At 39.6% G+C, this 18,092-nt stretch overlaps 1 protein-coding gene across 8 annotated transcripts in view; it reads left to right on the top strand.

Annotated features, from left to right (window-relative positions):
* MAPK10 (mitogen-activated protein kinase 10) overlaps nt 1-17,755 on the top strand; it is a 168,944-nt gene extending 151,189 nt beyond the window's left edge. For 7 of the 8 annotated variants that reach the window (XM_005444498.3, XM_027813058.2, XM_005444499.3 and 4 more), the window contains 3 exons: nt 4,806-4,869; nt 5,356-5,433; nt 10,356-17,755. In XM_005444498.3, the coding sequence (XP_005444555.1) occupies nt 4,806-4,869; nt 5,356-5,433; nt 10,356-10,498 (285 nt within the window). In that variant the 3' untranslated portion in view covers nt 10,499-17,755. Of the gene's footprint in view, nt 1-4,805; nt 4,870-5,355; nt 5,434-10,350 lie in introns of all 8 variants that reach the window. The other variant, XM_027813061.2, reaches the window with a different exon arrangement.
* The last annotated feature ends 337 nt before the right edge of the window (nt 17,756-18,092 follow it).

The following is an 18,092-nucleotide window of genomic DNA, read 5'->3' as shown; positions in this document are numbered from 1 at the left end:
AAACTATCTGTGACCAGCTGTTAAATACAATCCTTCCAAATGAACTTCAAGTTTCATTGTTTTTCATAAGGAAAAAAACCAACCAAACAAACAAAAAAACCCCCATGATCCAGCTTTTATTTTACCTGTGAGTGCTGAGCATCCAGGATGATGGAGAAGAGCTTCTGGAGAGCTTTATGACCTTGGCAAACAACACTACAAAGAAGGTGTAACCTCCATTAGATGTGACACTTCATGGCAAAATCAGGTCTGTCAGGTTGCGTGTCTTCCCTGGTATTCTTTTCTCTTGTTCAGCCCTGTGTGTATAGATGATGTATCTAAACTCTGGTGATCTGCCACAGGGTTTTTTTAGCAATCAGTTACAGGGTTTGGTTTTCTGCTTAGAGGTCAATGGTGCGCATCCGATGTCTTACAAAAGAAGTTTGCAGCTCTACTTCATGTGCAAGCATGGATATTTCCTCTAGTCAGCGACAGCTATCTATTTATAGCTGATTAACTATGGAAACTGAACACTTCTGCAGCAATCTTTGTTAATGTCAGTGAGAAGTAGCGGTTAGAGAAGAAAGAGGCATTTCTTGTTGTCTTTTTCTTTTCCAAACCAAATCTTTTTCCAGCTTGCTGCTGTTCAGTCATCTCTGTTGACTCCTGCTGCATGGTATCCTTATAGTCCAGCTGTTCAGAAACAGCTCAGACCACGGTTTCTTTGATGCATACCGAGCACAGAGTTTTCCATAAGGCTCCGCAAAAAGTCCAAGGAATGAATGGGCACAGAGGCATCTCTTCTTCCATATCCATACTTGAGATCGTGCCCAGCCCACTGTGGAGTCCCTGGTCAATACAGGGTGAAATCCAAGACCCTTCACATTTTCCTCTCCAGCTAAAGACTTCAGGCCTCTGGTGCCAGCACACTGGCGTACTTTGGCTTGCACTGCAAAAATAAATATATAATGCTATCAGTGACACAGACTAGGTTCTAGCAAAACTCAAAGGAATTTTTATATTCACCTGTTATGAGAATATAAGCCATCTAACAAATTCTTTGACCTCACACCATGAATTCTTACAGCCTCCATTGCCTCTGTTATTCGTATATTGCTAAATTCCATTGTTGCCTTGTATGCCGCTCCACGACTGCTGCTCCAGACCCTGCAATTCTGGGAACAGATGCAGAATCAACCCTTGCTCCTGCCAAGCTTTCTGAAAACAGCGCATCCCTAGGTTTTCATTGTGCTGGCACGAGCTCTGCAGAGGCAGGGACAGAGATGGCAGGATTTATTCAAGTGTGAGCTCCAGCCTGTTCCTTTTGCTTTCTAGCAGTAGCATACACACCAGTCCATGTTGCTTTGGGAAAGTGAGAATACAATAGCCTCAGCATATGTTTTTTTCCCTGGTGAAAAGCTTTTCCTCCCTGGATATCAGAACGGTATTTAACAAATCCAGTAGTCTCCTGATGTTTATCTGACCACCTGAAAGAAACTGTCATTTGTGGATTTTGGTTTTTGGATTGGCTTGGGTTTTTTTGGTTTCACTTGTTTCGGTGGGGTTTTTTTACAAAAAAAGGTCTTGTGCATATTTTCCATTTTTTTTTTTCTTTTTTGTAATTTTTATTATATTCAATTAATGTTAAATGTAATGCAAAAATATTTTAAAAATCCATTTGTAAAATTTAACAGCCAAGAACCACTGAAACAAAGTATTATTTTAATATCTACAAGAAAAATATAATTAATTCCTTCTCTTCCGCATCCAAAAATTGATTCTGTTCTTTGTTACTGTGGCCAATGGAATTGCTTACAAATCATCTGATTTGGGGAGAAAATGGCTACCTTAAACTGAAGCTACATGCTGCCACCCATAGGCTTGATCCACACTCTGCTTTGATTTAATGCTACTTTAACTATACTTTTCCTGGAACCTGTACAAACTAAACCATATAACTCTCAGTTGGGATGTGCTGTATGAAGGATTTATAAGAATGTCTATAATACTGCAGCTGCATGCACATAGAAAATTAATAATGATGAACTCTGTCATTTTCTAAGGCATTTGACTTAGGCAGCAAAGTCATTTTTAGACCAACTTTTGCACCAAGACTGAAATGAGGTGGCCACGAGGACCCAGGTATGGCAGCTCTGTTGCTCCATTGCTCTGACAATGCTTGTGTTAAAAACCTCCCTTCCTCCCTCTAAGTTTAGAAACTGGTTAAAAAAACCCCAAAACAAACAAGTTAGCAGAAAATGGGTGGTCAGCCTGGACAGGATTATCTAGGTTGATAACAATATATTAAGGTTTTGTTCTCATTATGATTAATGGGGATCATGGGAAATAAATTCATTCCTGAAACTGTTGCTCTGTTCTTAGCTCAGCCTTGAATCGGTGAAATTGTCATAAGGGCTTATTTCCTGATATCAGGGAATTTAAATGGGAAAGCTTCACTTCTTCCAGTATGAGAGTGCTGGCCGGGCCTCTCAGTGGAGCCCTATTCATCTGTGTTCTCCACAGGTTTTAGAAGTTATAAATCCTGCCTGGGTGAAGAGCAGGGATTTATTCATGTCATTATCACACTGAATATTTGTTACCCTTGGGTCTTGTGTTCCTGCTGAGAGCCATGTTTTATAGCTGTGGGTTCTGCTACTTCACAAATAGGGGTCTGCAGTATGAACACTGGTGCTGCAGCGGAATGCTGTGCGGGTGCAGTATCTGGCATTCTGCAGCATGTGAAGTACAGAGTTTGGTTGCTCTCCCTTGACTGTCTTCATGGCAAAATAGGAGTTTGGTAAGAAATGACATTATTCTGGGCACTCTCCCTGGAAAATGTCTTCATTTCCAGAATGTGTTAAATCTAGGAAATAATTTCTTGCTGCCTATTAGCCAATTACGCCCATTTATGATATAGCTGAAATAAATTAGAAGAGACGTAAGCCAAAGATTTTGTGGTTGTGTGAACAGAAGACAGGAATGTGCATCTGATCACTTGTTCCTTTTGTTTCTGTAATTTGCATTTGGGAATTGCAGTAGTGACGGAATCCATCCTCTTATTTCTGGCTGGAGGAGAAATACCCCTGGTTTTCTATGGAAGATGTAAAAAGAGTGTTTACACTTGTTAGGAGCAATTTTGCCTACAGCCTGTGCTCTTTGTAAACCCCTCCCTGAAGCTTTTAGAAAGAAATGTACTTGCAGGGTATTTTTGTCCAGCTTGGTTCACCTGCTTTCCTTCCACCTGACAGCAGCAGTGGGTCTGCTGCTGTGATTCAGGCTACAGCTCAGCCAAGAGCCAGCTGTGTAATGGAGCTTGAGAGCCCCTGTAAGCCTCCTGTAAATTCCTGGCTGCCCAGGCTTTCCTTGTCTTTGCCAGCTCTCTCAGCTTTCCCTCCATAGGAAATACATGCTGCAGGGCTGGCTGAGTAGCTGAGCGGCAGCTCAGCAGGCTCAGCTGGAGGAGTGGAGCTTGCCACATCCCGCCGGTCCATGGTGAGGCTCACCTGCACCCTTCTGTAGCATTCAGCTCCCTGATAACACAATCAGCAGAAACATGGAGTCCCCATGGAGATTGCACCAATTTGGCTGATTCTGTCTTAAGCTTCAGGACTCAATGGAAGGGACGGAGAAGAGCTGTTGTGCTGAGGAACAGCTGCATTGGCTTTGGACTCGGGACTTCTTACGTGGTTGTGTTTTACCTTGCTGACATAGCAAGGCACTGGCACTCACTTTAATTCATGGCATGTGTTTCAGGTTCCCTCTCAGCACCTTCTCGGGTATGAGACTTGGCAGTCCAGCACTTCACCTAATTTGCTTGTCTTTAGCCCCGATACGAATGTCACTGAGCAGGAACTTCTCTTGTTTTCAGTGACTTGTCCAGTTCAGCTACCATAGAATTTTTTCTGGTTCATATTACATCCCTATTACTTTCTCAGTTGTATCTGTAGCATGCAGATAGTTTAATGGACCGATGAGTGAACTCTCAACTTCTTGGTGAATCAGAAAATTGCTTGGTAAATGTGCATTTAGTAGTAGGATGTTTTGACTGGGATGCAATGTCTGAGTGCCCAAGATGAAAGTTGGAGGAAATAACTTATGAGCATGAAAGGTATTGTAGAGCTTGTTTCCGTCTTCATTAGACACTATTACCTCAGATGCTGAAGCTTCTTGGTAGAGGGAAGGAGAAGAGTGTCTTCTGCCTGGCTTGGCTGCTCTATTTGGCCGTGAACATGAGGAGAGACAATGACCATGTGGCTTAGCTGCCCAGTGGAAGCAGGGATTCAGGCTCTCGGAAACCGCAGTTGCCTTTGACTTGGTAAATTCCAGGATCTGCTACTTCTGTGACATTCTCTTCAACTAAAAAATGGTGGCAGGGAGATTTACTTCAAAAATAGAGTTACTCTGAGAAGTTTGTATAGCAGCAATTAGGATGTCTAAAGGGCGACTTAAAAAATAATATTACTACTAATTAATCAGAATGGGTATTTGTCTGGTACTCTGACAGTACTTTCTCTGCTAGTGCAATGTGTGTGGAGTTTCTGGGCTCGGTATAAGCACAATGACATTGTAGACCTGGGTTCTATTTCATCTGCAGCTATGCCTCTTGTTTAAAAGTGGAAAAGGGAGAAGTATATTGCTTTCTTCTACATAACGAGTTGAATTCCAGAAGCGTTAATATCTTTAATATTCACATGTGTTTCATGTGTTTTTGCATGTACAGGATGGATGACAAAGAGAAGACTATTTATTTTTTACTTAAATAATTGCTCCTAATTTTTTACAATATAACCGACAATTGACTAAATAGCTTTGTTTCTCTCCTGTAGCCACCGCCTCAAATATATGATAAACAGCTGGATGAAAGGGAACACACAATCGAGGAATGGAAAGGTAATCACAGTTTAGAATTATATGGGAAAGGGGTATTTCAGTGGCAAAATGGCCACATCCCACCACCAAGTGCACCTGTGTACAACTAAAAGAACTCCTTTGAAACTTCAGAGAGAGCTTCATTGAAATCTAAGGGTATCATCTGGAGAACAGCATACTCTTCAGCAGGATGATGCAGCAGAATTTTACCCACAGTAAAAAGCACTGTACTGTTGTGCTGCTTCATTTCTAGATAGTGCAGCATTAAACAATTCATTGTTCCAGTTTAACCCTATCCATCTCAATTCTGCTCTAAAAAGAGATGATAGGAGAGGGGAATGGGAAAGAGAGGTCTTAGGCAAGTAGGGCTGTCAGACTCATGAAGACAAGGTAGGGCAGAACTAGGGGGTGCTTGGCAGGTCTACGACATTGTGTTTTGTAAAGTTGTTTTGCTCCTGATCACAGGCACTGGTTCCTATTTGTAACTGCAGCAATCCTCTCTTCCAGAACTCATCTACAAAGAAGTAATGAATTCTGAAGAAAAGACTAAAAATGGCGTAGTAAAAGGACAGCCTTCTCCTTCAGGTACTCAGCCCCATTGAATAACTTTGATGTGTTTTCTGTACTGGCCAAAAGAGAATGGAGATAGCTGAAACACTTGGGCTACACTTGCAGTTATGTAAACCAATGAAGAAGTTTTTATGAAATCCAGTGCTTCTAATGGGTTGGCCTTGACTAATTGCACTCCAGTGTTATGTTAACACTTAAAATTTGGTCTGCTTGCTATCTGAGATGAGTCCTGGTATTTTCTATGGAAAGATTCATGGTTACGGATTATATTTGCGTGGGTGGGGAGGCTTATCTCACTCTATTATTAGTATACTGCTTATGGATGGATAACTGAACTAATATTCCGGTAGTTGATATAAGCAAGATTGGTGATGTTAGCATGTCTCCATCGGTTGGACACAGGACACAGCCGCACCCTACCATGTCAGCATCTGGTGCCTATTCTGGTAGTTTATCCTTTCAGAAGTCTAATAACATTAGACCAGCTTGCTTGACAAGCTTGGTTGACACCTGGATAAGAAGGAAAAGTTGTCTTCAATTACAGATTCCTAAATTCCTGTCACAAAAAAAAATCTCTACTAAATTTTACCTGAGGAAAATTCATATCAGCAGTGTTTTCACAGAAATGCAAGCTGTGACTGCCAGGACACAGAAATATGTATTTGCGAAGGCACACTTTCACTGGCAGATTTGAAGTGTGCAGATTTTGAGCACAGTGTTCCAGTCTTCTGCAGAGCCTTTCCTCAAAGTAACATCATTCAATGCAGCGTTCTCTGCATATTTTCAGAGATATGGTTTTTCAGCAGTCTCACGCTTCACTTGCTGCTGACCTAACTTAATGTTATAACAAGAATGCATCATTAGTAACTGACAGGACAAGGGGAAACATGGCAACAATGGAGGAAGTTAATAGAGCGCTAGATGGTAATACTAGAGTACTAGCACTGCACCTGGATTTTGACATCGCCGAAGACGTTGAAAACAATCTATTGTGTTCGTATCGAGTAGCAAACAAAGTATAGGACTTGCAGATTTCATTTTCCAAACTGCTGTGCTACCACTGAAAAGAAATCTGGGGCCCTGACAAGTATCTAATAAAACCTAATTCTTAAATATCTTTCCCCTACATGATTGTGGTTGCAGTCTGACATACAATCAACAAACACTGTAGTTGCTGGTTTCAGGAATTAACTACCCAGGGATTTCTTTGTGTTCCGTGTTCTGTCTCTTTCCTATGGGGAAAGTTTTTATTGTTTATGTAAAACACTTCCAAACATACAAAATTGCCATTTCTTACCTGTCTTTCTTTTGCTGTTCCCCTTTGACTGTTTTTGGATTGTTAGGAACCAACAAGTATAGCAACTATTTAAAAATTGCTCTGAGATTAGGCTGTTTTATGAAACAGTAGATTTCCTGGTTTTCATTACTTTGTGCACCTGACAATTTTTTTTAATTGAATGAAATACTGAAAGAATGAGGTGAAATGAGTTACCAGTTCCAAGCATAAGGGAAATGAGGGAGACTCTACACACACATTGCTTGTTGATTGGTGTTCTTGGCAGTGATTCAGAAGGCTAAGATTTGGCACTTTATCAATAATCACAGCAAGCAACTGGCGATGAGTTTCTGTGATTATTTGATCACAGCTTTTGGGGAGACAGCTGAAGTTGACAGCACCAAGGATAATAGTTACCCGCTGATAGTGCAGGCTACTTAGAGTGCCTGTGTATCAGGGTGTCAGTCAGTGCTTCCTCTCGTCCAGTGAACAATTAGTTAATACAACATAAAAGCTTGAAATGTGGGGCTTGAGGGGAACCTCCAGTGCCCCTTGTGTTGATGTCCGATGAACAAAATCAACTGCATCTAAAGCTGTCCCTAGCAGATACTTGTGCTGTCTGTTTCAAAAAACTTCTGTAGGCTACTTTGTCTATTTTCAGAAAGCTTTTTGTATTTTGTCTTGCCTAATCTTTTTTTGCTGCAGTTTAACTCTGTTATTTCTTGTCCTGTCTCCAGAGAACATGGAGAATGGTTTCCTACATCTTTCTTTCTGGCAGCTTTTAGCTCGTGTAAATCCCATTATCACATTCCTAATCAGTCTTCCTTTGAACTTCACTACCTGCCTCTTTGAGTTTTTCAAACTTAATGCTTTTCTCTGCACTTTATCTAGTTGACTTCTCTCTTTCATAGGTCACAGCATCCAAACCTGTCTGCTTAAGGCACTACTCGTGCTGAGTTGAGTGGAAGGATTTGCATGTAGCTGTGTATATAAGCAGCACATGCAAATAACATACGCGTGTTCACATGTACACATAAACATTGAATTTAATCTTAGGTGGTAGGTTTTGCTTTTTTATTCTTTTGATGTCACAAAAGTGCTGAACGGTTCTGTTTTATTTATAAATTCAGATGCTGTACCCCTTACTGACATGTTCACTGTTCAAAGGGCCTATGCCATATCATTACTCAGCTGGGAGAATAAAAGTGATTAGAAAAAAATCTTTTCTCAGTGGAACTCAGTCACAACAATACATGTAAGAAATAGCCACTAAATTTAATCAGCCTTCAGGACTGTTGACTAATTCACACCCTTGTAACAATGAAGACATATAACCTTTTATACACCCATATCCTCTCCAAAACACACATATTCATATACATATATATATATATATATATGTGGCTATCACACATGCAAATGAGTTCCATAGAAGATGTATTATTTATTTTAAATTACTCACTTTACCAAGAACTGCAGCGGAACCTTTCATTAGCAGTTTCAGGACTCTTCTGCTCTGTCATTTCTGAAGCAGAGAAGCAAAGGATATAAATTGTTTTATGCAAAGATATGGGAGGAATTTACCAATACTGTGTTCTGATTGGTTCATACATTAAAAAAGTGTTTCTGACAGGTATTGTCAAATAGTAGGTATTTCCATTAAATAAAAATATAATACAAGGCTGTAAATTATTTAGAATTAAATTTGTTCTGTCCAAAGTAAATAACCTTGCTGTTATCTGCAGATTTCCTCTGCTCTGACACTGCATACTCTCTAACCTCCTCTCACACTCTCCCCTAGTCTTCGCTACCCAGCTATAGTTTCATACCTAGTATTTGCAACTGTCTTCTCATTTCTGGATACCGAATATAGTGAATAGCGCTGATCTTAGTGCGGCTTATTCTTAGCAGTTCCCTTTCTTGATGAAAATTGCTCTTTTATTACTCCTGCCTTTTAGTTGCTATCTGTTCAGTTTTGTTGCTGTCACCCAGGAACTACTGGGTATAGCCCTCTTCTATGTGTGCAGAGCCAAAAATAAGCAGCTGATGGACTTGCCAAGCGTTATGACATTGGATATCAAGAGTTACTAATTAAGACTATTTCTAAGAACCTGAGCAAATCCCCAAGACAGACACAAGGCTTTTTTGGGGAACAGCAAAAACTCCAGTTGTCCTTTCAGTTCCCCCGCTTCTGTACCACTTCACAGCTGAAGTCTTAAAGGCACTTCCATAGGTGCTAATTAAACAGGGCTTCACAGGAGCGCTCTGAGGAAGGAGCCCCTGCTTTATAGCGTGGAAGCTGATGTGTGGCTTTTAAAAGTATCTGTCAAGTCAATGGTAGAGCCAGGAACAGAGTCCAGGAGCTGTTTCTCACCTGCTCTAATCTTTTGCTCTTTTCCTTGACCCTGCAGCCAGTGAGAAGCTTTCTAACAAAGAGTAAATTCATAAATGGGGCTTGTTTTCTCTTTTGAATGCACCCCTCTCATTTTTGCACTGGTTTACCTGACAAGCATCCCTTCAGGAACAAGCTGTTGTAGCACCAGAGAGGTGCTGAGCGTAGCAAATGAAGCATTGCTCATAGACAAGGACAGCATTTGGTTGGGTTTCTGAGTGTTGCAGCATAAGTGCTGCTTTGTGCTGGTGAATTCTTTAGTTCTGTCATTTAGGTTTGGTGTGCTTTCATTGGGGTTTGTGGGTATTTTACGAGTCTGGGTGCTTTGGAACTGCAACAGTAACTATCAGGTCGGTGTGTTGTGTCATGTGGAATTGTGCTGAAAGTTAGGAATAACCATTAAAATGTACTTTCCAGAAACTTACGGGCTGAGTTGATACTTGCTGAAATTAACTTAGCAGGGTTTATTGAATTCAGTAGTGCTGAATCAGACAGAGTGCAACAAAATCTTCACCTATACAATTTCTGCAGCTATTTCTTCAGTTATTTTGATTAGCTAAGTTGATCACACATTCATCAAAGAAAGCTGCACAGCAAGAGTTTGATCAAAAGTTGATTTAACCTACTGGAATTCTTTCCATTTGATTCCTGGGACAGTATCCATGACTTAAAGGCAGGCTTCTGTCCAGCATTGTAAAAATTTAGAAAGGTAATATATTGTTTAGTCATTAATATCATTAAATTCAGTCATATTTTGACTAAAGGCATTTGTCTTGACTGGTTTGTATTTTCATAAAAGTGTCACATGGTTTAATAACAGGTAAACATGAAGTAACAGTATTGTACTGGGTGATTACTGATCAATATGAATGAGGTATGTGTAAATAACTCTTAGAAATAACAAATCTTGTCAGAAAAGATGGATGATTGCTGTCTGCAGTCACCAATGAGATGTCATCGAGATTGCTCTGTCTTTTTGCAGCATTTACAAAATTAATTATTTTATTTTCCAAATGTATCAGGAGAGTAAACAAGCTATACCTCTTCAAAACAGACTGTTGAGGGAGGGAATTCCTGGTAAAATATTCAATATTTTATGCCTAAAATTTGCAAAGGCCCATTTTCTGCTGCTACTGTTTGCCACTGTTTAAAATGGTCTGTGTACTTACCATGACTGTTGCCACAGGGTGAGTATCCTTTGCTTTTTAAACTCTGAGAAGTTTTGGGGTTTCAGGTTTAATCACGTTGGTGTTCGTTTTCGTAGCACAGGTGCAGCAGTGAACAGCAGTGAAAGCCTCCCTCCATCCTCATCTGTCAATGACATCTCATCCATGTCCACGGATCAAACACTGGCGTCTGACACGGACAGCAGCCTGGAAGCTTCTGCAGGACCCCTCGGTTGTTGCAGGTGACTAGCCGCCTGCCTGCGAAACCCAGCGTTCTTCAGAGGATGATGTAATTTAGGAGGAAAAATTAACAGGAGTTAAGAGATGAAAAGGAAGAGAAATAAATATAAAGGCTTAAACAAAGCAAACAAAAAAATCTTTTCAGCCTGCTTCTCCTACAGAATTATGTAATGCAGCTAAGCTCAAGTGTATATTCAACTTATAGTTGCTCTGCTTTGGTCTTCTTCCAATGATGCTTACTGGGGGGGAAAAAAAGGAACTGAAAAATCCTTTTTTTTAACCCCCTCCCCATAAGATGTAAAATTAATGGCTGCAAAACCAGCAACCTGCAACTGTCCTTTTCAGACTGGCATGACAAGGTGTGCAGTAGCCACTCTCAAACATATGAGTGTGTATCAGCCTTCACTCTCTGTTCTGTTGTCTGCTGCCCAGTGAGGCAGATAGGGGTATACACGATTTTTTCTCCATATATGAATAGCACATACACACAGGTGCCAAGAGAATTCTGGCAGTGTATGCAGCTGTGTGCCTACAGGAACACGCATATCTGCATACATACTTAGTGTACAATCCACAAATATAAATGGCCCATTTCAGGTGAACTGCATAATTACATACATGATATTCCCAGTATATATTATATTTATTTGTTCATTGATGAGGTTGCATATCTTGTATGAGGATTTGTGGAAGTGTAAATAACCACACTGAACTGTGGCTCCCTCAGACACTTGAAGATGTAGCACTAAAATTTCTGCTGAGAGTTGTATATATATTTTGAAATAATAACCAGTTTGTATTGAAAGAAAAAGCCACAGAACTTCATAGAAAAATGTTTGTTTGTGAATGTTAAGACTTGCTGTTCTGATTTTTAGAGCAGATACACCAAGATAAGACCAGGCTAGAAGGAAGCGCATGTACTTTTGCAAGCTACAGGGAACAAGAACGAAGGTTTTTTATGCATGTGTAGCCAAGAAAGATTTCTCTCAGTAAGCAGCTTTTCCTGCAAATGTTAAGTGAGTTATCATCTTAGTTCATAGATAGGCTTGCTGTTATGAATTACATGTATGCTTGTTTGTTAGGGGGTATGGCAGGGTGGGAGAACAGTTCGGATTATTATCAAAAGGACATGCAATACCTTTTTTAATTTACATCTAGATCTTTACTAGGTTAAATAAAGTAAGGATATTTGTGGCCCACTCCCTTTCAGTGTGTGTTTGTGGCTTAGAGGTTATTTTCCCTTCAGATCGTTCCTTTGCAGGGATCTCGGCTACTAAGAGACCAGGCGTTCTCTAGGTGCTTTTGGCTGTCCATTTGCTTGCAACAAATCATCTGACTCCCCAGGAAGTTTTATCAGCTGTGTTACATGGAAAAGAACCACAGAGTGCATGGGTCTAGTATTCCTATATTCTAAGTAACAGCAGAGGATATCAACCAGCTAGTGTGCTGGGCTGAAAGGGTCGCCATCAGGGGTCTCGGAGGCAGTTTTGATGAGTTCCGAAGAACCCAACAGTGACTGAATATCAAATTGATTTTACCAGGTAATAACACATAGGATTCCCAGTTGTAACAGCAAGTGTTTTTTTACCAGAGAATGGCAAAACTCCACACAGAATTTCAGAACAACTGAATGTTTTTTCCAGCCAAGACAGCAAATTAGCATTTTCCACTTCAAGGTCATCGTTACCAAAGTTGGAAATTAAATACTGGGTCATCTCTCCTCTTACCAAAGTGTGCCATGTTAACTGAAATGAGCTAAATCATACTGTAATGCTTTTCCAGATGTCAGAAACTGCTTAGGCTATATTACTGGGTATTTAAAATTCACTAATTCTTAGTATTCAAAATTCTACCAAAATAGGACTGTTGTATTAGGTGGCTTACAAACCTGCCATTCTGTGGTAAGAAAAAAGAAATTAGTATCAAGTCAGATTTTCTTTAAAGGGAAGAAAGCAACGAAAAAACTCTCCAGGGTGGGGAGGAGGGAAGATAAAAATTAAGTGGATATAAAGTAACTTCAGGCTTGGTAGATCTGAGCTGTCTCAAAATTGCTATAGGATTTTTTTTCCCCTGGATATATTTTTGGTAGATTTGTATGGAAATTTTTTTGAGAATGAAATTAGGTAAAAAATACTCTAAAAACTCAGAGCAGTAATTGTAAAAGCAATAATTTACTACTGCTAAAAATATTTAGCAATATTCTTTCTTAAGCCATGAAACATCAAGTCATGGTTGAGTGAAGTAATTCTCACTTTAAAGCCAATGATCATACAAGTATTGAAAGGTAAATGGCAGCGCTCTGTAGGTACAAAGGCAATAACACCAAGGGTGACTTCTTAGCAATAATGAAATGTATCACCTCCAGATTTAATTCACCATAGATATATATTAATAATATTCAGGTAACTAGTATCTGCTTTACATTCCTTAGTGTGCACCATTTGGGTGTGTTATTTAAACAAAACCAATAGAAGTGTCTCAGAGAGGCAAAGGTCTATGTAAGAGAAACTGCAAAAATACCACAAATATAGAATGCAGAAACTTGGAATAATCACCATTCATTTACAGTGATATTGCAGAGATGTGGCATAGGCAACAGCAGAGAAGCCACTTACAGTAGATGGATGCTTACAACTCTCCCATGTTTCATCTATCGAAGCCAAAACCCATGATCTTAGCCCCATGGTAGAATTCAGTCTTGTTTTAATTGCAGGTGCTGGGTGGAGAACTAGTCACCATAGATGTCCTAGTGATCGGCGCTAAAAGAACCCACGTCATATCAGACATACAGCTTTATTCCCAGAGGCCCTGATTCTGCTAAGCACCAGTGCTTGTACAAACATTTAATGGAGAATATAGGGATGCATACATAATTTTAACTAGCATGTGCTTCTTGTCCTTTGCTCAGCAGTGATTGACATTGGCATGTGCTTAAGTGCCTTGCTGAAATGGGGCCTAAAAGAATCACTGCATCTCTTTTTGTCCTCAAATTAGTTTGTCTCCTTTATGAGAAGCTCTGTCTGGGGGAGGAGACTTGGGGCTGTCCACATTGGACACTACAAAAAAGCCATCAATGAAGAAAAGCAATAGTTCTTTACAATTCTGGTCCTTGTATGTCCAAACTGAAGTAGCAACCATCAAACAGGAATAGTATCCTTTGTCTTGCTTTGTGTCAGGAAGTTGGTGCTGTCAGCTGATACCTTACAAGAATGCATGTACTCTTGAATAAAAGATTGCAGTGATGATGTTCTGTAGCTGTCTTACGGTAAACAAAATTTTTCTTTCGGATTCTAGAAGTCTTCGATACCCTTCAAGTCTGTTCCCCTTTATTCCAATATTTTCTTCAGCTTGATAATGACAGATGCTTTTCTTATTTTTCTTGCCAGTGATCTTCTAAATCTACCTCTGTTTAAAGTGTTACTAAATAGTACTTGAGGAACAATTTTCACCTCATTCTCTGAGCTTGGCAGTTACAAGCATAATTGCCACTGCCGCAGAGATGTAGGCAATCAGGAAGCTAGAGATCTATGACAGATGTTCCAAGGTATTTAGGCACTGAAGGGGCAATCAGAGAGCCTGTGCCAGAAGTGGCATATCTTCCATCAGTGTGAATGGCAGCTGGACACCTTGGTATTTTTGAAAATATGCCTAAGAGCCTACTGGTATCTTAAGTGCCTGAATACTCAAAGCAATTCTGTCCCAGGTGGCTTGCTTAAGTCGTGCAGATTGCCATCAGCAGGGTGAGGAAAATGGCAGAAACATCTTAACTATCAGTGGCTGCTCAGAGCACTAGCTGCAAAAAAAGTAGCATTGAAAAGGTAGAGGAAAGTTGCTGCAAAAAGTTCCTGCTTTATTTCCAGATGGAGTACTTTTGGATAATATGAGAAACTAAAACAAGGGGGGGGGGAAGTCAATTGCTCGTAAAAAGACCCTCCATTTTCCTTCTCACTCATGAGTTTAAATGAGGATAAGGTATAGATTTACTTCAAGGTGATGCAAGGTTATGCATGTTTTCCATCCAAAAATTTCTGTAATTTTTGAAATCTTCAGGTACTAACTTGATAGATGGAATAGTACCTTCTGAGTTCTGACTATATTCAACTAAAATGTAATAGATCTTTAGAAAGTTCAGATCTTTGGGTCGGTCACACACTGATTTATGCAAATGGCATTGTGGTTGATAATCCTCCATACTATCTAGAGTTCCATGGCACAGATAGATTCAGGAATCTTAGCAAGCTTGCTTTATATAAAGCAGAGCTTAAATCAGAGTACAAGTGTGGTAACATGTCAAAAACAAACGAACAAAAAGCTATAGAAAGCCTGATTAGCTACTTCCCTAATGCACTGACAGTTTTCCTGTGGAAATAACTGGTTCCTGCACCGTATTGGGCTCCAGAGATCACACGAGAGTCGATAATGTCACTGTATCGCTCTTCTAAACTTATAATCAAGAATAGATTCATATATATGGTTTTATCTCCATATATATTGCTTTACCTTCAAGCTTTGGGCTAACAATACTGAAGAAATTAGACTTGTTGCAGTACCTTTAGGAATTTTTCCAAAGTAGTGCTATTTAACTGATTTGGATTGTATTCTAATTGTCAGTAAGCACCAGTGACTTCTTTTCCACCAACGTATTTTCTCATGAAAAATATGCTGATAGTCAATTTTAAAACTGCCTGAGAGAGTCAGTTTCAGCAAATCCCCTGAATTTTTCATTAAAGGAAAAAGAAAAAAAAAGGAAAAATGTGTTTCAGTATCCTGAAATCATTGTAAAATGTAATTGGAATATTTTAATTCAAAATAACTTGTAATAGTCAATGTTAGCTTACTTATACTACAAACTTTGCAGTATTCCAAAGGATCAAAGCTTATTTTAGTTTCAGATCTATCTTTCTTCATGCTTATTGAGACTTTAGAATTTTGTGTGACTTCAAACACGCAAAACCAAGCAAACAAACAAAAAAAGGCATTTTGCAACAAACTGTGTGTGCTTCCAGGGAGAGCAGAATGAAAGAAAACCTGCAGGGAAGAATTAGACTTTTAATAGTCTGGCAAAGAAGTCTGAGTTAGTGGTTCATGAAGTTTAAGCTTTTTCTTTGCTTCCGTATGTGTGTGTAGGAAAGAGAGTGAGTGCATATGGATGTGATTTTTAGAACCTGTGTTCTGTTCATATTTGATCCAAGTTCTCAGTGTGGATAAAGAGCATAATCGTAATGTAATCACACATCTTCAAGAATCTGATGGCTGTGCTTATTTGAACTTCCACCACTTTACAAAGGACCCAGTTAACTAACTGCAAGCTCAAGGTGATCTTTTTCACACACACACACACAGACACACACAGACACACACACACACACAAAGAAAATCATTGTGCAGTGGGTTTGAATATTCCACAAATATGTAATGTCTTAATTGGTAAGATGCTAGGGGGAGGCAGGGGGATGATGAATGTGTCATCTTCACCCATGAGCTGCAAAAGAGACCTGTCCAGTGGAATTTAGTGGAATCTGCATAGAATATTAGGAACTTGCCAGTGTGGCCTGGGGGTTTTTAATATTTTTTTTTTAAATTAACTATTGATTGCAAGAGGTGAACTCTTTAACTTAATTTCTGTTCACACTCATTGACGCATGGCAAGTTTGGGTTTTGAAGAGGGTTTGATTTGACAAAAGAATGTTGAAAAACTTCAACTGAGGCTAATTGTGCCTTTTTACCTGAAAGCGAAAAGCTGAAAAGCACATATTTAAGGAAGACACAGTCAATTTGGGAAATAAATGTATTTCTACCGTACTTATCATTTCAGACAGGTAAACCTGTCTCTTCTGCTAATTTTCACTGAACAGGGCCATTCTCGTCTTCTGGAAAGCAAGGTATTTATAATGTAAATAGTTGTATTGATTATTTTTTTTTTCTTTCCTCTGTAACTAATATGTAATAATCCAACACGCTATTTCTGTTAAATCTTTTAAAATAAGGCCACTGTATGCCTAAATACGGTAGACCTCTGGCCTTTTCCTAACTCAGTCACATGCTGAAAAGGAGGGTGCCGGAGGTTTCAGTGTACATATAGAATCATGTATATTTAGTAAATTGAGTAAGTGGGACTTATGGCCAGTATACATTAAGCCACAACAGTGACAAAGCTCCAGATCTTAACTAGCAAAAACAACTGTTCACCTTGCCATGTCCATCCTGTAATAAGATCTGAATTGCACCTGCCTGTAGTTCTGCATGATCAGACTTCAAAGTATAACTAACAAGATCTGTAATGTATCAGTGTTTATAAACGTAGATGTAAAAAAAAAAAAAGAAAAAAAAAGAAAACGAAAAAAAAAAGAAAAAACTTGACCAACAAAAGAAAATCAACAACAGCAACAGTTCAGTATCAAGACTGGAAGATGAGACATGTCCGATTTTGTTGCACAGTTATAGCTGAAAAGAACAACCAGTGTCAGTCAGCATACATGGACTGCAGTAGTGACATTTGTTAAGGAACCAACCTTATTTCCATATTGTTCTGTTCTTTCCCTGGTTTCCTTTGACCGTCTGTTGTTCCCTGTGTGTAGTACAGGGGAGAACAGAGCCTCAGTCATCAGTGTTTTATGGGTCAATGTTGCATCAATGATTTCTGATTTCTGTTCGTTTAGCAATTACTGAACTAAGATGGGAATCTCATGTTCTCCCATGTGTCGAAACAAATCCTGTCAGAGCTTCCTCCTGAGGATACTCTTCTCACTGCTGTCCTGACTCCTGTCGGCTGAATGACTTTGCAGCATTCCCTGCAAACAGCACAGTGCAGCAAACCATATTGATTGAGGGCTTCATTACATGTGTGTTGTGCATCTGTACTTCGACAGGGACTCAAAGTCATGCAGGGACAGGACTCAAATATGGTATGTACTCTATGCATGACGCCTATATTACACCTTTATGACCTTATAGTGGAAAAACTGCTGGTCTTTACAGATGTGGATTTGGACCATCTTTTTTGGGGAGGAAAGTCGTAGTGAACCTCAGTCCTTATCCCACAGACCACTCGCTCCTAGCCAGAGCAGCTAAGTGGACGTTAAAGTGGTACGAGGGCCTTCTGGGGGGCTGTGCACAGGGGTGAATTTCATGCTGTTTGAATGTGATCTTGCCAAAAAGCCTGTATGTCTAGCAGGGGAGACTGTGACTGTTCTATAAGGAGTGTTTGTGTTGTTTACTTTAAAACAAGCTTTGCTAATTAAAATAGTGTATTCCGGAGTCCTATTTGAATGGCATGAAGGGTATCAATGAAGAAGATACAAAATATGCTTGTACAGCTTTCCTGGCTGCTTGTTTCTTTTCCTTCAGCCCTCGCTGGGGGACACAGATAAAGCTGTAAACGTGTGGAAGTTGCCAGGATTACAAAATCCAGTTAGTGCTCCTTCTGAAGTGCTTCGTAGGCTTAATCCTGTATACCACCTTTCATTTAAGAAGCATATACAGCACTACAGGAACATAAAGGGATCTTAATGTATATGAGACTCAGACTTTTTGTCTTTAAGTAGTTAAGAGTTTATTCCTCTGGTTGAATGCCTAAAAATACTGGGGGAAAAAAGACCAT

The sequence above is a fragment of the Falco cherrug genome, chromosome 1, assembly GCF_023634085.1.
Source record: "Falco cherrug isolate bFalChe1 chromosome 1, bFalChe1.pri, whole genome shotgun sequence".
In the NCBI taxonomy this organism is placed as follows: Eukaryota; Metazoa; Chordata; class Aves; order Falconiformes; family Falconidae; genus Falco; species Falco cherrug.
This window is presented reverse-complemented; position numbering and strand designations above follow the sequence as displayed.